General features: G+C 39.3%; 1 protein-coding gene across 1 annotated transcript in view; it reads right to left on the bottom strand.

Annotated features, from left to right (window-relative positions):
- Window positions 1–18,981, bottom strand: part of LOC121027438 (guanylate-binding protein 6-like) — a 24,571-nt gene extending 5,590 nt beyond the window's left edge. The window contains exons 1-6 of the mRNA XM_040470897.1: window positions 18,818–18,981; window positions 5,818–6,034; window positions 4,466–4,593; window positions 2,754–2,863; window positions 2,356–2,552; window positions 258–503 (exon numbers count right to left, since the gene is read on the bottom strand). Coding sequence (XP_040326831.1) covers window positions 258–503; window positions 2,356–2,552; window positions 2,754–2,863; window positions 4,466–4,593; window positions 5,818–6,007 — 871 coding nt within the window. The 5' untranslated portion in view covers window positions 6,008–6,034; window positions 18,818–18,981. The remainder of the gene's footprint in view (window positions 1–257; window positions 504–2,355; window positions 2,553–2,753; window positions 2,864–4,465; window positions 4,594–5,817; window positions 6,035–18,817) is intronic.
- Between the last annotated feature and the right edge of the window lie 1,366 nt (window positions 18,982–20,347).

Below are 20,347 nucleotides of genomic sequence, written 5' to 3' on the forward strand. Positions count from 1 at the left end.
TTTTTTTTTTATCAGGGAAGGATTCTTTCAAATAAGTGGATGCCATAGATATCAGTGACAAAGTGTGCAATTTTGGAGAGGGGTTTGTAGAGCCCCAAAAGTGAGATAATGATAAGATATACGCATCTCTTCATAGAGTGTGAATGTGTGTATATCCAGAATTCCATAAAGAATCAAACAAAAATGCCGAAAAACACATTATATAATATATTCAACATATGTTAAGCCCCATAGGAATGGTGAAAAAGGAGACTCACAATTCCCGGTGACCATGACTCCCTCTCTGAGAGTCTTGGTCCTTGCCTGGGTGAAGATGTAAGAACAAAAATTGTTTGCTTGTTTCTGGAATTTAGGATCCAGTTGATTCTCAGGTATATTCTCAATATTGGCTAGGAGTTTTGTGTCATTTGTTGGCCGGTCAAAGACAAAACATTTCCATTTTGGAAAGAAATGCCTGATGCACTCTCTGGGTAGATTGGATGCTTGGATTCTGGGATTCTTGCCTGAGGGATAAGAACAACAGAGATTACTGTGGGAACAGTCTTGATGCAAGGGAGCTAAAGGGGTTTTTTTTTGTTGTTTTTTTGGGTTGAGAGAGAGAGAGAGAGAGAGCACGTGCGTGCAAGTAGGGGAGGGGAAGAGAGAGAGAGAATAATAAGCAAGCCCCAGTTCAGCATGGAGCCTGATGCAGGGCTCAATCCCACAACCCTGGGATCATGATCTGAGCTGAAATCAAGAGTTGGATGCTCAACCAACTGAGCCACCCAGGTGCCTCAAGGGAGCTGAAGGTTTTTGTGACAGGAATTTCAATTATTTGCTTACAACAAAGAATTGTTTATGTCTTCTATGCTTACAACACCTTTAACATAGACATTCAATACTTCCTTGTACGGCAAACTCACACTAATGATATAACGCTGGAGAGAAATTTGGGGAGACATCTGATCCAGGTGAAAGAAGCCCATTGCTGGTAACTCCAGACCTGAAAATGGTAGTGCAGTTGTTTATTAGGTGTTTACTGAATGAATGGTTAAAAGAATGAAAGGTCAAGTGGAACTTTTTGGTCTAATGTAGAAATTGAGCTGTGGGACCAAGAGCCACGTACAAGGGATAATGGAGCAATGTTAGGAACAAAAGTATTGGGCATATTAGGACACTCTGGTTATTTAAGGAAAACTCATTTGATGCTAAAAATAATTTGTACAATGTTAGCTTTTTTTTTTTTTTAAGCAAAAAGCTCTGAAGAATACATGTAACTAAAATGTAATTTTAGGATGTCAACACTACTCTACAAACTTCTTGAGGTAAAGGACCACACTCGATTTAACAGCCTGGCTCTTCTGCCTAGGCAATCTCTCATTAAATGTTGTGGGAAAGTATTAGTAGAAAAATGAAAGGGGCGCCTGGGTGGCTCAGTCAGTTGGGGGATCCGACTTCGGCTCAGGTCATGATCTCGTGGTTTGTGAGTTCCAGCCCTACATCAGGCCCTGTGCTGACAGCTCAGAGCCTGGATCTTCCTTCGGATTCTGTGTCTCCCTCTCTCTGCCCCTCCCCCACTCATGCTCTGTCTCTGTCTCTCAAAAATGAATAAACATTTAAAAAAATTAAAAAGAAAAGAAAAACAAAAGCAAGAATGGATAAATCAGAATTGATATTTTTCTCAAGATTTAATGAGATATATACATCATTATAAATGTAACCTATTCAAGTAATTTATCATTTCAAAATTAGATCATGGATAAATATGTGGGAATTAAGAGAAAACTATGACATAGAAAGTAAGATGAATGTTCTGATAATTATCAGAAATATTGAAAAGGCATAGACTGATAAGACAAACTTCTTCAGGTTTATTTAGAACACAGTCATTTTTATATGTGATATATTCATACAGACATTAGAAAATTATATCCTTTGAGAAGATTAATATCTGTGTGAAGTATATTTTTTATGGAAATATGTTGTGTATATGGTGACACATTGATTTTCCTTGTAATTTCACACATAACAAGCATCTAGTCAGTTGTATTCTTCAACACAGAAAAACAGAAGCCAAAATAAGGTACATGTATCTGGTCTTTGGAAAGTTTAAGCACCCGTTGTAATCTGGTAGCTAAATTAGCAATTGATTAAAGAACAAATCAGTGTTGAATAATCTCACCCTAGCCTAGGCTCTGCTCTTCTTAAGTGAACTTAAACTCCAGTCCCTGGAGCTTTTCAACCCATCTTCAAGTCACCATTTCTATAGACTCCATTCTGGTCTTGAACACAAGTGCAACCCCAAAGATAATGGTCTGTGTTTAAGAGCTCCCACCCTCTGTTGGACTACCCACTACCCAGGCCATGCTCTGATACCTGGAATCAGCTTCAAGGCATTCTCCAGGTACTCATCTTCTGTGATAGGATCATCATTTAACTTCAGCTCCAGGGTGAAATCCCGCACAGTCCAGATGAAGTCTGGAAAGAAACTCACAAACTCTGTGGAATCTTCTTTTCCATCCTCTTTTGGAGAGGACTTTGTCCTGATTAGTTCTGTGAGCTCTGTCACATAACTAGGGCTCAGTTAAGGAAGAAGAAGTTCGTACCCCAAATTCCCACATTTCTCTAACAAAAAGTTATTATGAACACTTCCTTTTGTCCTGGGTCCCCTCAGGTCCACCAGAGGCAACGAAGTGGCAGGGAAGGAGAAACTAACTTGATCTCTGTTCCCATAAACCTAATGAAACATGGTGCTTTGTTTCATTAAAGGATACTGCAGCTGCTCCAGGGCCTGGTGGTTGATGGTGCCCAAGCTGTTGTAGACAAAAGTGCTGCACAGAAGCACAGCCAGGGCAAAGATCCAGGAATCATTCTTAGGGTCACCCTGCAAAGCACATTCGAGCAAGAATTTTAGGACTTTGCTTGTTAGAAATTCATTCAGACACTTATTTTGTCAGTCTCTCATTTCTTATATCAGCTAACATACTTGTCATGCAAAGAAATAACTTTGAAAACAGACATAAATACAGATACCAACTTTGACAATTATAGAGACATTCCTTGTGATTGTGACTTTTTTCATATATACAAAGATTCTAATCCTCACAGAGCTTTCTTTTCCCTCAATTGGAGAAAATAAAGGAACATATATAGAAAAACTAGCACATTACCTGGTATGCAATTAAGTATTCAATTCATTTATTCATTTTATATATAGCTATATAAAATACACCATAATTGCCATAACTGGGGATTCAAATTATATTCGGTTAAATTCAACAAATGTTTATCGGGAACTACTGAATGTTTCCCATTGTTCTTATATTTAAAAGCAAACTTGAAAATGGCAACTGTTACTTTCAAGATGACTATTTCAAAGTGGTGACAAACATCCGTAACAATGAATGTAACAAAGATGACAATATAAAAAGTTTTAGTAACCTTACATCTTAGATGTATTAGAGCATTCTAGAATGCTCTTTGGGCAGTTCACAACAAGAAATGTAAACCTGACTCTTAACTCCAGACCTCAAATACACATTTCATCTGGCAGATACATCAGAAATATTTCCTGGGGCGCCTGGGTGGCTCAGTAGGTTCAGTGTCCGACTTGGGCTCAGGTCATGATCTCGCAGTTCATGAGTTCCAACACTAGGTCAGGTTCTGTGCTGACAGCTCAGAGCCTGGAGCCTGCTTCAGGTTCTGTGTCTCCCTCTCTCTGTGTTATCTCTCTCAAAAATAAATAAACATTTAAAAAAAAGAAAGAAAGAAATATTTCATCTCTTGGGAGGGAACTGATGTTTCTTCCTCTTTCCTGCCAAGGTACCCTTATGCTTAATAGTCTGTGGTGCAAACTATGGTGTGCTGCCTGGATCACCTTATAACATTGAAGGACTTGTTCTCCCAGCTAGTGGGAGTGCTGATGGAAGACAGCTCCCAAATGCCACTCCTTTTAATTAGAAAGGCTTCTAGAACCCTCTTTTAGTGATTTATCAGCACCCTTGTCCTAACTCAAGATAACTCAAAGGAGCCATCGCAGCCACATAACTCCCATGGAACTGACAGAAGTTAGTAATTGCGTTGCTGTGCAACTTTTTCCTGTCTCCAACTTGCTTCTTTCTCAATCATATTTTATTAAATCTGACAGCATATTTGGGGTCTTCTCAACTGGACTGAAGATGTTTTCAGAGCAGGACCTTTACTGTGGTGACAAATATCTATAGTTCTAAGCCAAGAGGCTGCCATTCAGCTATTCAATAATTATTCCTTAAACGTAATCAAATAATTCACCCAGTGCCAAGAAATAAAATATTTTATCTAATATCTTATCTAGAAGTGAGATTCTAACAAACCAGCATGCCTCATTTACTATACTTGGATTTCTAGATTTTGCAAATAGATCACAGCAGTTAAATTATAAAATATCGTGAAGGGGTCAAGAGCAAATCCAGAATAAAAAGGATTTATGTGTGACACTCTGCCTTACCTTTTCCACATCACCCAGGCCCTCAGTATCCAGAAGGACCAGGGTGTGGTTTGGCTTGGAGGGGTGAGGCACACACCACATCCAGATGCCCTTGGTTTTAGACTGCACTGTAGAGCCCAGAGGGAAACCTGCAAGGGGAGGGCAGAAGGCAACATACAGTGACAGGAGACAATCTAAACAGCCAAAGGGTCACAAAGTCAGACTTTCTGTAATGTAAGTGCCCCAGCACATAAGATGGCTCTTTCTCGAGTTCCTCAAGAATGTCCTACTTTGTGTGGCATTCTGTTTCAAGGAGGAGGGGACGTTAACTATGAGAATGATGCCAGTCAAGTGCTCACGATGGAGACAGAGGCATTCGTGAATCAGCAGAGTGGAGATCACTGATAACCGTAACAGGAGCATTTTGAAAGAATGGTGAGATGCAAAGCCAGAGAGCAGTGGATTAAAGAGAAACATGGGAGAATAAAAAGTGGAAAAAGGAAATTGAGATCATATTTTTTGCCAAAGCGATTAAAAAAGAGGTGGGGGAGGAGGTTCGGTAGCTACGATGGGGTGTGAAATCTAGGAAAGATTTTTAAGATGATGGATGTTGCAGGATCATTGAGCACAACAGTCAAGAAAGAATTCTTGAGAAGTTTTATGGTGCATCTTAGTAAGTTCATTCACATAGCATGGGAACAGGACCCAGGGACAGAAAGAGCCACATTTTTGCGGTGTGAACTTGGTGGTTATATGCTCAGTGTTCACAAGGGAGGGGACACGCAGGGAGTATTAGATCATAAATGTTTCTTTGAATTTCTACTCATAAAACTTTCACAAGATTTTCTGGGTCTTGTCATTCAGTTCAATATTAAGTATGGGTGAGATGAACAGGCAGTCATGAAACCCTTTAAGAATGTAGCAGCCAGTACATATTTGATACTTATTGAAACTAGGTAGGCTGTAGGTCAGCCTTCTGAGCTAACCATGAACATTTTTCTGATTCCACCCCTCCTCAATAGATATTCAAACATGTTTATATGTTGATGGGAATATCCCATAAAAAAAAAGAAAATATGTTTCAAGAGAGAAAGGAGATACAATTATAAGAGCCCAGTATTTGGTCAGGTAAAAGAAGGTAGGATCCTGAGCATTACCAGGAGAGATTTTCCTTAACAGCAGTAAAACAGTATGATAACAGATTATTATAAGAGTAATTATAGTAAGAGTAATTTAGTGGTGAGAATTAGAATTGGAAGTTTGGTTTATTGAGAGGAGTTTGGTTCTCCTTTCTTGTGACTGGGGAAGAAAAATAAGGATCTGAGATATAGCTAAAGTTAATCAATTTTCCCCAGACTCAATACAACACTCACCTCTGTTCTGTCCTGCAAGACGATTCATCAAGTAGGATTTGCCTGTACGATACAGTCCTACAATGGCCACCACCACTACTGGTTGAGAAATCTGTTCAAGAATCTGTATAGCTCTCTGGTTCACTGACAGCTGCATATTGTTGTTTTCCACCAGACAAATGGGGGCCATCATATTGGGTCCAGATGCCATGGCAACCTGCCAACCTGGAAAAGTCTCCTAGTAGAAATAAGATTTCAGAGTCATTTTCTGACTTCGAGTTACCAAAAGCATCCATCAATATAGGAGTAGGTGAAACTTCTGTACTTTCTATGGGACAAAATGTAACCTACAATTAACATTAGTGATGAAACATAGGGTATACTCCAAAGTTTGCTTCAATAGTAATAATAGAATTCAAGCCATTGTTACTATGCACTGAGGGCCTACGATATACCAACCCCTGTGACACATACCCAGCCTCATTGATACTTCCGAGAACCTACAAGTTAGCAATTATTGTGCCCACTTTGCAAAAAAGATAAATATGTCTCACAAAAGCTGAGTAAGTCATACAGCCAGGATCAAGCCTAGACAATTGAGCAAAATGGCAAGCTAGGAAGCTCTAAGTTCTTATTTCCCTAAGGAGATATCAAAAATAATAAAAATATTGGCTAGAATAACTTTAGAGTAGTTCTGTGAAAACAGTGAAAGACCTAAAGCAACCAAGCAAACACCCAATCAAGAAAATGCCACATTAAAAATGGTAGGAAATTCTGTGGTGTTTTTGCTTGCCCTTGGCCCACACTGTCCCCGGTGTGGTATAGTCTTGGTCTGGAAGCGGTGGTAACCCAGTTCCCAATTTTCTTCCTTGACCCAGAGACAACAGAGCAGACTTTGTTCACAGTGGTCTAATCTGTCTGGGGGCTACCTCCTCAGGTCTCTGGTTCATCTCACATGGATCTCAGGCAGGGGCAGAGGATGGGGATGTAGTGGTATAAGTTGGATGTCAGATGGAAAGAAGCATTGGCATTGATTTCATGGGCATTGCTCACGAAGGCTGCAGAGAGCTGGAACTGCAGTTGCCTGGGGCAAGAGATCACCCGTGAAGACATAAAACAGACCATCCTAGGCAATAGTTCAGTTCATATCTCCCTCCTTTAGACTGGATGGAACGGAACACACTGAGTTTATAATGTTCTTTTTTTTTTTTTTTATGAAATTTATTGTCAAATTGGTTTCCATACAACACCCAGTGCTCATCCCAAAAGGTGCCCTCCTCAATACCCATCACCCACCCTCTCCTCCCTCCCACCCCCCATCAACCCTCAGTTTGCTCTCAGTTCTCAACAGTCTCTTATGCTTTGGCTCTCTCCCACTCTAACCTCTTTTTTTTTTTTTTCCTTCCCCTCCCCCATGGGTTCCTGTTAAGTTTCTCAGGATCCACATAAGAGTGAAACCATATGGTATCTGTCTTTCTCTGTATGGCTTATTTCACTTAGCATCACACTCTCCAGTTCCATCCACATTGCTACAAAAGGCCATATTTCATTCTTTCTCATTGCCACGTAGTATTCCATAGTGCATATAAACCACAATTTCTTTATCCATTCATCAGTTGATGGACATTTAGGCTCTTTCCATAACTTGGCTATTGTTGAGAGTGCTGCTATGAACATTGGGGTACAAGTGCCCCTATGCATCAGTACTCCTGTGTCCCTTGGATAAATTCCTAGCAGTGCTATTGCTGGGTCATAGGGTAGGTCTATTTTTAATTTTTTGAGGAACCTCCACACTGCTTTCCAGAGCGGCTGCACCAATTTGCATTCCCACCAACAGTGCAAGAGGGTTCCCGTTTCTCCACATCCTCTCCAGCATCTATAGTCTCCTGATTTGTTCATTTTGGCCACTCTGACTGGCGTGAGGTGATATCTGAGTGTGGTTTTGATTTGTATTTCCCTGATAAGGAGCGACGCTGAACATCTTTTCATGTGCCTGTTGGCCATCCGGATGTCTTCTTTAGAGAAGTGTTTATTCATGTTTTCTGCCCATTTCTTCACTGGGTTATTTGCTTTTCGGGTGTGGAGTTTGGTGAGCTCTTTATAGATTTTGGATACTAGCCCTTTGTCCGATATGTCATTTGCAAATATCTTTTCCCATTCCGTTGGTTGCCTTTTCGTTTTGTTGGTTGTTTCCTTTGCTGTGCAGAAGCTTTTTATCTTCATAAGGTCCCAGTGATTCACTTTTGCTTTTAATTCCCTTGCCTTTGGGGATGTGTCGAGTAAGAGATTGCTACGGCTGAGGTCAGAGAGGTCTTTTCCTGCTTTCTCCTCTAAGGTTTTGATGGTTTCCTGTCTCACATTCAGGTCCTTTATCCATTTTGAGTTTATTTTTGTGAATGGTGTGAGAAAGTGGTCTAGTTTCAACCTTCTGCATGTTGCTGTCCAGTTCTCCCAGCACCATTTGTTAAAGAGACTGTCTTTTTTCCATTGGATGTTCTTTCCTGCTTTGTCAAAGATGAGTTGGCCATATGTTTGTGGGTCTAGTTCTGGGGTTTCTATTCTATTCCATTGGTCTATGTGTCTGTTTTTGTGCCAATACCATGCTGTCTTGATGATGACAGCTTTGTAGTAGAGGCTAAAGTCTGGGATTGTGATGCCTCCTGCTTTGGTCTTCTTCTTCAAAATTACTTTGGCTATTCGGGGCCTTTTGTGGTTCCATATGAATTTTAGGATTGCTTGTTCTAGTTTCGAGAAGAATGCTGGTGCAATTTTGATTGGGATTGCATTGAATGTGTAGATAGCTTTGGGTAGTATTGACATTTTGACAATATTTATTCTTCCAATCCATGAGCAGGGAATGTCTTTCCATTTCTTTAAATCTTCTTCAATTACCTTCATAAGCTTTCTATAGTTTTCAGCATACAGATCCTTTACATCTTTGGTTAGATTTATTCCTAGGTATTTTATGCTTCTTGGTGCAATTGTGAATGGGATCAGTTTCCTTATTTGTCTTTCTGTTGCTTCATTGTTAGTGTATAAGAATGCAACTGATTTCTGTACATTGATTTTGTATCCTGCAACTTTGCTGAATTCATGTATCAGTTCTAGCAGACTTTTGGTGGAGTCTGTTGGATTTTCCATGTATAATATCATGTCATCTGCAAAAAGCGAAAGCTTGACTTCATCTTTGCCAATTTTGATGCCTTTGATTTCCTTTTGTTGTCTGATTGCTGATGCTAGAACTTCCAGCACTATGTTAAACAACAGCGGTGAGAGTGGGCATCCCTGTCGTGTTCCTGATCTCAGGGAAAAAGCTCTCAGTTTTTCCCCGTTGAGGATGATGTTAGCTGTGGGCTTTTCATAATGGCTTTTATGATCTTTAATCATAAAGTCTATCCCGACTTTCTCAAGGGTTTTTATTAAGAAAGGGTGCTGGATTTTGTCAAAGGCCTTTTCTGCATCGATTGACAGGATCATATGGTTTTTCTCTTTTTTTTTGTTAATGTGATGTATCACGTTGATTGATTTGCGAATGTTGAACCAGCCCTGCATCCCAGGAATGAATCCCACTTGATCATGGTGAACAATTCTTTTTATATGCCGTTGAATTCGATTTGCTAGTATCTTATTGAGAATTTTGGCATCCATATTCATCAGGGATATTGGCCTGTAGTTCTCTTTTTTTACTGGGTCTCTGTCTGGTTTAGGAATCAAAGTAATACTGGCTTCATAGAATGAGTCTGGAAGTTTTCCTTCCCTTTCTATTTCTTGGAATAGCTTGAGAAGGATAGGTATTATCTCTGCTTTGAACGTCTGGTAGAACTCCCCTGGGAAGCCATCTGGTCCTGGACTCTTATTTGTTGGGAGATTTTTGATAACCGATTCAATTTCTTCGCTGGTGATGGGTCTGTTCAAGCTTTCTATTTCCTCCTGATTGAGTTTTGGAAGAGTGTGGGTGTTCAGGAATTTGTCCATTTCTTCCAGGTTGTCCAATTTGTTGGCATATAATTTTTCATAGTATTCCCTGATAATTGTTTGTATCTCTGAGGGATTGGTTGTAATCATTCCATTTTCATTCATGATTTTATCTATTTGGGTCATCTCCCTTTTCTTTTTGAGAAGCCTGGCTAGAGGTTTGTCAATTTTGTTTATTTTTTCAAAAAACCAACTCTTGGTTTCGTTGATCTGCTCTACAGTTTTTTTAGATTCTATATTGTTTATTTCTGCTCTGATCTTTATTATTTCTCTTCTTCTGCTGGGTGTAGGCTGCCTTTGCTGTTCTGCTTCTATTTCCTTTAGGTGTGCTGTTAGATTTTGTATTTGGGATTTTTCTTGTTTCTTGAGATAGGCCTGGATTGCAATGTATTTTCCTCTCAGGACTGCCTTCGCTGCATCCCAAAGCGTTTGGATTGTTGTATTTTCATTTTCGTTTGTTTCCATATATTTTTTAATTTCTTCTCGAATTGCCTGGTTGACCCACTCATTCGTTAGTAGGGTGTTCTTTAACCTCCATGCTTTGGGAGGTTTTCCAGACTTTTTTCTGTGGTTGATTTCAAGCTTCATAGCATTGTGGTCTGAAAGTATGCATGGTATGATTTCAATTCTTGTAAACTTATGAAGGGCTGTTTTGTGACCCAGTATATGATCTATCTTGGAGAATGTTCCATGTGCACTCGAGAAGAAAGTATATTCTGTTGCTTTGGGATGCAGAGTTCTAAATATATCTGTCAAGTCCATCTGATCCAATGTCTCATTCAGGGCCCTTGTTTCTTTATTGACCGTGTGTCTAGATGATCTATCCATTTCTGTAAGTGGGGTGTTAAAGTCCCCTGCAATGACCACATTCTTATCAATAAGGTTGCTTGTGTTTATGAGTAATTGTTTTATATATTTGGGCGCTCTGGTATTCGGCGCATAGACATTTATAATTGTTAGCTCTTCCTGATGGATAGACCCTGTCACTATTATATAATGTCCTTCTTCATCTCTTGTTACAGCCTTTAATTTAAAGTCTAGTTTGTCTGATATAAGTATGGCTACTCCAGCTTTCTTTTGGCTTCCAGTAGCATGATAAATAGTTCTCCATCCCCTCACTCTCAATCTGAAGGTGTCCTCAGGTCTAAAATGAGTCTCTTGTAGACAGCAAATAGATGGGTCTTGTTTTTTTATCCATTCTGATACCCTATGTCTTTTGGTTGGCGCATTTAATCCATTTACATTCAGTGTTATTATAGAAAGATATGGGTTTAGAGTCATTGTGATGTCTGTATGTTTTATGCTTGTAGTGATGTCTCTGATACTTTGTCTCACAGGGTCCCCCTTAGGATCTCTTGTAGGGCTGGTTTAGTGGTGACAAATTCCTTCAGTTTTTGTTTGTTTGGGAAGACCTTTATCTCTCCTTCTATTCTAAATGACAGGCTTGCTGGATAAAGGATTCTCGGCTGCATATTTTTTCTGTCTAGCAAACTGAAAATCTCGTGCCAACTCTTTCTGGCCTGCCAAGTTTCAAAAGAGAGATCAGTCACGAGTCTTCTAGGTCTCCCTTTATATGTGAGGGCACGTTTACCCCTTGCTGCTTTCAGAATTTTCTCTTTATCCTTGTATTTCGCCAGTTTCACTATGATATGTCGTGCAGAAGATCGATTCAAGTTACGTCTGAAGGGAGTTCTCTGTGCCTCTTGGATTTCAATGCCTTTTTCCTTCCCCAGTTCAGGGAAGTTCTCAGCTATTATTTCTTCAAGTACCCCTTCAGCACCTTTCCCTCTCTCTTCCTCCTCTGGGATACCAATGATGCGTATATTATTTCTTTTTAGTGTATCATTTAGTTCTCTAATTTTCCCCTCATACTCCTGGATTTTTTTATCTCTCTTTTTCTCAGCTTCCTCTTTTTCCATAACTTTATCTTCTAGTTCACCTATTCTCTCCTCTGCCTCTTCAATCCGAGCTGTCGTGGTTTCCATTTTGTTATGCATTTCATTTAAAGCGTTTTTCAGCTCCTCGTGACTGTTCCTTAGTCCCTTGATCTCTGTAGCAAGAGATTCTCTGCTGTCAGCTATACTGTTTTCAAGCCCAGCGATTAATTTTATGACTATTATTCTAAATTCACTTTCTGTTATATTATTTAAATCCTTTTTGATCAGCGAGTTTATAATGTTCTAATCTGTTCCAAGCTGCCTGAAGGACTACTGGTCTTTGTTTCACCTAATTGGGATCTCTGGCAAGGAGAAGCAATGGGCATTGCTAGGGAAAGCTGCTGGAGATTCACCTGCGGACCCCTCTGGCAAGATATTATGAGTGTGTGATATTGCGATGTATAATAAGAAGTATATATTTGGTCTTTGTCCCTGCTCTTGACACACAGCTTCCAAAGCACTTTTAATTTCCCAAGTGATGAAGTATCTTTTGTTATAATATTTGCTCTTTTGTCTTTGGTTCCTAAAATAGTCCCAGAGTAAAGAAGGTGAAAGAAGTTGTCTTTTGTCATACATAACAAGCACCTTTCAACCACACCCAAGGTTACGTTAATGAGGTAACTTTGGAGATACCCTGGAAAACCACAAAGGCTGGTTGCTAGGGTAACAAAGCATGTGACTACAAAGTTAGAAATTTCAGCCTCATCTCCCAGGGGAGGGGAAAGGAGGCCTGAAGGTTGAGCTAATCACCGGAGGCTGATGATTTAATCAATTGTGGCTATTTAGTGAAGACTCCATTAAAAAACCCTAGCTGAAGGGGTTTAAAGGGCTTCTAGGTTGGTGAACATGTGCAGGTGCTCAGAGAGTGGTGTTCCCAGAGACAGCATGGATGTTTCACACCCTTGATACCTTGCCTTATGCAGCTTTTTTGTCTTGTTCTTCCTGGGTTGTATCCTTTTTCTTTTTCCTTCTTTCCTTCCTTTCTTCCTTCCGTCTTTTTTTTCTTTTCTTTCGTTTTTCCTTTCTTTCTCTCTCTCTCTCTCTCTCTCTCTCTCTCTCTCTCTCTCTCTCTCAACCAGTAAACTATTGAGTAAACTCTTTTTCCTGGGCTCTATAAGCTATTTTACCAAATCATTGAGCCTGGGGTAGGGATGGCAAACATAGCCAGTCAGAGCACACGTTACACCCTGGACTTGCGATTGTCATCTGAAGTAGGGCCAGTCTTGAGACCTTAACCTGTAGGGCATGCACTGACCTCAGACAGTTTGTATCACAGTTGCTTGGTGAGGAAAATTGCCCATACATGTGGTGACCAGAAGTGAAGTAGTGAGAATAGAGTGTTGAGAGGAGAAGTAGAATTGTTTCCTTTTCAGGGTGGAGACAAACAATAGACCATAAAAGGCCCCAAGGGGAGATTCTGAGGGAAATTGAGACATTTAAAAGCAGCATGTATCTGAGAAAATTGAAAAAAAGCCACACTAAAGCTCAGGGAAGATGCACGCTCAGAAAAGACCTAAAAAGACTTTAAGATTTCTCCCTAGGTTATTCCTAAGGTTCAAGACCAAGACCCCGCTAATTAGCAAAAGATTTCCTTGGCACAAAACCAATATGCAGAAAATGGAGAAGGTAGCTTCTTCTATAAATGACCAGTTTTCAACAGCAACAACAAAAATCACAAGGCATATAGAGAAACAGGAATATATGGCCCATTCAAAGAAAGTGATTTAAATAAATGTGGCAGAAAACATCCCTGAAGAAACACAAGCATGTGTTCTAGGCAAAGACTAAAGTAATTTTCTTAAATATGCTCAAAAGGCTAAAGGAAACCACAAAGAACTAAGGTAAATCAGGAAAATGAGATGTAAACAAAATTGGTCCAGTCACAGTGGCATAAAGATAGACACACAGACCAATAGAATAGAACAAAGAGACCAGAAGTAAACTCTCCCATATATGGTCAAATGATTTTTGACAAGCATGCTGAGATCATCCAGTGGGGAAAGCTCAGTCTTTTCAACAAATCGTGCTGGGTAAATGTCATATTCACACACAAAAGAATGAAGTTGGATCATTTCTTTAACACCAAATATAAAATTTAACTCAAAATATATCAAAGACTTAAACATAAGAGCTAAGACTATAAAAACTCTTAGAAGAAAACACAGGAGAAAACCTTCATGACACTGGATTTGACAATGATTTTTTGGATATGACACCAAAGGCATGATCAAAATATGAAAACATGGTAAATAGGACTTTATCAAAATTAATAACTTTTGTGCATCAAAGGACACCATCAACAGAGTAACAAGGCAACCACAGAGTAAGAGAGAATAACCGCATGTCACATATCAGGTAAGGGATTATTATCCAGAATCTGTAGGAACTCTTACAACTCAATAATAACAACAAAAATAATGCAGTTCAAAAATGGGCAAAGGACTCAGACATTTCTGCAGAGAAGATACACAAATAGCCAATAGATACATGAAAAGATCTCAACATCACTAATCATGGGAATGCAAATCATACCACAATAAAGGGCAATTTCACACCCATTAACGTGGCTGTTATTTAACAAAATGAGGACAAAAACAAACAAACAACCAAAAACCCATCAAACAACAAGTGCTGGCCAGGATACAGAGAAATTGGAACACTTGTGCATTCCTGGTAAGAATGTAAAATGGTTACAACCACTGTGGAAAACCCTTTGGTGGTTCCCCTAAAAGTTGAACATAGAATTACCATCTGAACTGGCAATTCCACTTCAGAGTGTATGGACAAAAGTATTAAAAGCAGGGACTTAAGCAGATATTTGTACACCAATGTTCATAGCAGCAGTATTCACAATAACCAAAAGGTGAAAATGTCCATCAAGGGATGGATGGATGAACAAAATGTGGCACATACATACAATGGAATATTTTTCAGCTGTAAAAAGAATGAAATTCTGATACATGTAGCAACTCTGATGAACCTGGAAGACGTTATTCTAGGTGAAATAAGCCAGACACAAAGGACAAGTACTATATGATCCCACTAATAAGAGGTACCTAAAATAGTCAAATGCATAAAGACAGAAAGTAGAATAGTGTTTACCATGAGCCTAAGGGAGAGGGTATGGGGAGTTACTGCTTAAAGGGTACTGAGTTTCCATTTGAGGTGATAAAAATATCGGAAAATGGGTAGTGGTAATAGTTGCACAACAATGAGAATGTATTTATTGTCACTGAACAATACTCTTAAAATGGTAAAATTGGGAAATTTTATGTTAAATATGTTTGTATCACAATTTTAAAGTTTTTAAAAAACAACACTGGACAGTCTATTTTTCTGTCCATGCTACTGCAGCCACTTACTGGACAGAATATTCTTCCTCAAAGACATTGATTATCCTGTAAAGTCCTTTATCTGTAACCTATGGTAGCTTTCTCATCATCATCACATAACAAAATGTGCTCTCCAATGCTTTCGTGTGACCCATGTGCTCATCTTTTGTCTACAGATTGACAAGTGTTGGGAGTGGAATGAGGTCAGTCTAGAGAGTGTAGCCTCCCTTTCAAAAAGGGAAGGCAGGAGAATGTCCTGAATCTTAAGAGATACGGGCCGAAGTCCTTAGCTGAGAGGGTCAGGTTTTCTGCAAATTACTCCTATGAATAAGCATAAAAATAAAAATGTAAATGTAATTTTATATTATATAGGGAGACATATATGTATATGAGAGATGAAGCAAATCTAGCAAAATGTCACCAGTGGATAAATCTAGGTGAAAGATATATGGGATTCTCTTGTAATTGTTTTTCAAGGTAAAATTTAATATAAAAAATTAAATATTAAAAGTACAATTTAATCTCCTGGCATATTTTTGATTGCATTATAGTCAAATTTTTTTAATGATATTGTAGAATTGTATAAAATGTCTGGACATAAGAGGCTCCATTTTGAAGCTCCATTTTCTTTTCCATATAATGAACTCTCTAATTGGGCCAGAGTGGCAATAGTTTTCAAGCAATTGCTCATAAAATTTCAATAGAGCAACTGGCATTTAGATCATATGAGGATAGTAAAGTTAATACATACCAGGGACAGTTTCGTGTGATAGCACCAATAACCTTATGAACAAGATAGTAATCAGAAGCAGCTTAACCAGTCAGCACCAAATTAGGGTTTTTTTTTTTTTCCCCTCTTCTCTTCTTTATCTAAATCGTATAATTACCCCTTCCTTCTTTCCTGTAAAAATCCCTTGCTTTTCCCGCATGAGCAGGACACCTTTCTGGTCAGTTTAGAATCTGTGCTCCCCAAAAATGAACTATTGGGACCTCATCAAGATAAAAAGCCTCTGTGCTACAAAGGAAACATTCAACAAAACTAAAAGGCAACCAACGGAAGGGGAGAAGATAGTTGCAAATGACACGTTGGATAAAGGGTTAGTATCCAAAATCTATAAAGAACTTACCAAACTCAACACTGGAAAAACAAATAATCCAGTGAAGAAATGGGCAGAAGACATGAACAGACACTTTTCCAAAGACATCCAGATGGCTAACAGACACATGAAAACATGCTCAACATCACTCATCATCAGAGAAATACAAATCAAAAGCACATTGAGATACCACCTCACACCTGTCAGAATGGCTAAAATTAACAACTCAGGAAACAACAGATGCTGGTGAGGATGTGGAGAAATGGGAACCCTCTTGCACTGTTGTTGGGAATGCAAACTGGTACAGCTGCTCTGGAAAACAGTGCGGAGGTTCCTCAAAAAATTAAAAAAAGAACTACCCTATGACCCAGCAATAGCACTACTAGGAATTTATCCAAAGGATATAGGAGTATTGATTCATAGGGGCACATGTACCCCAATGTTTATAGCAGTGCTTTCAACAATAGCCGAATCATGGAAAGAGTCTAAATGTCCATCAACTGATGAATGGATAAAGAAGATGTGGTTTATATATATAATGAAATACTACTTGGCAATGAGAAAGAATGAAATCCTGCCATTTGCAGCAACATGGATGGAACTGGAGGGTATTATGCTAAGTGAAATAAGTCAGTCAGAGAAAGACAGATATCATATATTTTCACTCATATGTGGAACTTGAGAAACTTAACAGAAGACCATGGGGGAGGGGAACGGGAAAAATAGTTACAAACAGAGAGGGAAGCAAACCGTAAGAGACTCTTAAATACAGAGAACAAACTGAGGACTGATGGGGGTGGGGGGCTGGGTAGGGCAGGAGAGAGGGGAAAATGGGTGATATGTATTAAGGAGGACACCTGTTGGGGTGAGCACTAGGTGTTGTATGTAAGCGATGAATCACAGGAATCTACTCCCAAAACCAAGTACACACTCAATGTTAGCTAACTTGACAATAAATTATATTAAAAAAAAAAGAAAAGAAACTGTGCTCCCCAAATTGCAATTCTGAGACCGCAAATAAAGGCCTTTGTTCTTTTTCAATTTTACTTCCTTTTCTCAGTTGATAATATCTAGATATTTTTCATAATCAGAATGTGTAAGCATGCTATGATGAATATTCAAATGTCTCAGATATTCAGTTTTATATTAATATGTCACATATTCAAAATGCATCTAACACCAACTCTGTCATATACTACTTATGGGCCCTTAAACAAGGAGCCTCACCTAGCTATACCTAAGTTTTTAAACACAATTATAGGGGTAATGGGAATACAATTATAGGTCCAACCTAGAGGATATTTTGATAATTAAACTAGATGCCATAAGCTTTTATCTTAGCATAGCATGCAGCACAAAATAGGACTTCAGTGTACGTTTGCTGAATAAATGGAGATTATAACAGTTGCATTGAGCAATTTGGTCCATTGGGCTATGCATTTCGACATGCTCTGTAAACTATAGATTACTAAGAAACAAGGCCACCATATAAATTTTTTGTCGGATCAAAACAGTAAGCAAGTTCAAACAGGCTGCCCTGTACCACTTCCTTTGGTCTGCTTCTTCAGTGTGGGGAGCAGAGAATGTGGAAGTAAAATGCCCGCCTCAAATAGCTCCATTCTGACGACTGAAACTTACAGTCCCCTCTTTCGAGTGAAGATTAGAGGAAGCTGAGGAAGATGTGATGGGAACTATTGAACAACGTTATGAAAACAGGTGTGTGGGTTCTTAGCTGTGAATGAGCCACAGAACTTGTAATTTCAAATGAACAGCCATTGGATCCTGTTCAGGACTGGTTTTCAAAATTCGATGTACATGAAGAATCATCTGAAGAAATTGTTAAACCCAGATTCTAGGGGAACCTGAGTGGCTCAATTGGTTAAGCATCGGACTCTTGATTTCGGCTCAGGTCATGATCTCACAATTCATGGATTGGAGCCCCAAATCAGGCTCTGCACTGACAGCACGGAGCCTGCTTGAGATTCTCAGTCTCCCTTTCTCTCTACCCTTCTCCCCCCACCCCACCTGCCCCTCACAATAAAGCATTAAAAAAATACCATTACACCCAGATTCTACACATTTACCAAACGGTACAGGTGACTCTGATGTTCCTGTGAAAAATAAGCCAACAAACATCAGAGGGCAGCAGAGACAGACAGACTTGACAAGATAGTTATTTTTAACTAATAAAGACCAGTGATGTGGGAACTGAATTTATTTCTACATGGAGACTAAACAGAACTCTCAATCTCAAGCTTTCTTACGTATGACTAATAGAAAGATTAGAGAGAAACTATCTCTTTTAGATTATCATTGCCTAGAAGCTCCTTGATGGGCACTGTCTTGTCCTATGGATTCTAATGCCTGTTACAGAGCCTGATAAAAGTAAACTAGGGAGGCTCCCATGGGGGCTTGGCCCACTCTACTTGCAGCTGCCCTGGCTGACATTGTTCTGGAAGCAGCACATCCAGGGAAACACGGTGTGCCTGGCTGTCACTTTGCAGCTGCTACTGTTTCAAACGGAGAAGCTAAGCTACCCCAACACTAAAGCCAGCCACAGACCCCTATGGGCCAGACAAAAGGCAACCTGCCCTTCCTGCTATTCCTCCCTTGTCACTTTGAACCAGAAATCAGGTCCTGAGTTCAAGACAACGTTGCATGTGAAAGAAGATGTGCATACCTGCTCTTCAGCACTACGGTCCAAGAAGAGTTCTCAGCTGCTCGTTGCTTGCTCACTTGATCCTTCACCTTTCTGTCCCTCCTTTATAAAAGCTTGAAAAAACTGAGGAAGTTAGACATTGCTACTCTTTTAATCACGTGTTAAAACTGAAATTGAAAGAAAAAGCGATTCAGGCACCGGGAATCAGTAGCCTCGGGCGTGAATATGGTTGTTTGGTGCATGATGAGATGGCGTTAGGGAAACCCCACAGTTACTCAACAGTCAGGCTTTTTAGTAAACACACTCCATCAACTTCCTTTTGTCTTCCCCATGTTGGAGTGTTTTCCTGGCCTCTGTTCTCCATATGTCTCTCTCGTTTGGCTTAAGTTTCCTTAGCACACAGGAAAAACAGAAAATTCATGACACAAATGTCAGCAAAGCTGTATAAAACAAGAATATTTCAACTGTTTTTCTCTCAGTGGGAATTCCTGGGTTCTTTTGTTAGTGGAGAGCTTTTAACATTTTAAATATGTTCCCCAAGATATAGTGTCTATGCAAAATGAACAAACCTTTTAGAATTTCTTTTCTTTTCTTGACTAATATATTTTTAATTTTACTTTTTTTTTTTAAATTTTAGTGCCAGTGTAGTAAACATACAGTGTTATGTTAGTTTTGATGTAGTGATTCGTCAGTTCCATATGTTATTCAGTGGTCGTCCCAATAAGTGTATTCTTTATCCCCATCACCTATTTTACACAATCCCCACCCACCTCCCCTCTGGTAACCGTCAGTTCGGTCTCTATAGTTAAGAGTCTGTTTTTTGGTTTGTCTCTTTTTTTCTTTTTTTGTTCCTTTTCTTTCTTAAATTCCACATATGAGTGAAATCACGTGGTATTTGTCATTTTCTGGCTTATTTCACTTGGCATTATAACCTCTAGCTGCGTACATGTTGTTGAAAATGGCAAGGTTTCATTTTTAATGGCCAAATAATATTCCATTATATATATATATCACATCTTCTTTATCCATTCATCTATCCATGGACACTTGGGATGCTTCCATAGTATGGCTACTGCAAATAATACTGCAATAAACATAGGGGTGCGTATATCCTTTTGAATTAGTATTCTCATATTCTTTGGGTAAATGCCCACTAGAGTAATTATTGGATCATATGGTAATTCTAGTTTTAACCTTTAAAAAAAATTGTTTTTAAGTTTTTGTAGTGTTTATTTTTGAGAGAGAGACAGAGTGCAAACGGGGAAGGGGCAGAGAGAGAGAGGGAGACACAGAATCTGAAGCAGGCTCCAGGCTCTGTGCTGTCAGCACAGAGCTGGACACAGAGCTCGAACTCACAAACCATGAGATCATGACCTGAGCTGAAGTTGGACACTCAAACAAGTGAACCACCCAGGCAACCCTTTTTCAAAATTTGTTTAATGTTTATTTTTGAGAGAGAAGACAGAGCATGAGTGGGGGAGGAGCAGAGAGAGAGGGAGACACAGAATCCAAAGCAGGCTCCAGACTCCAAGCTGTCAGCGCAGAGCCCGA

The sequence above is a fragment of the Herpailurus yagouaroundi genome, unplaced genomic scaffold (genome assembly GCF_014898765.1).
Source record: "Herpailurus yagouaroundi ecotype Mexico unplaced genomic scaffold, PumYag 77, whole genome shotgun sequence".
NCBI classification, from domain to species: Eukaryota; Metazoa; Chordata; class Mammalia; order Carnivora; family Felidae; genus Herpailurus; species Herpailurus yagouaroundi.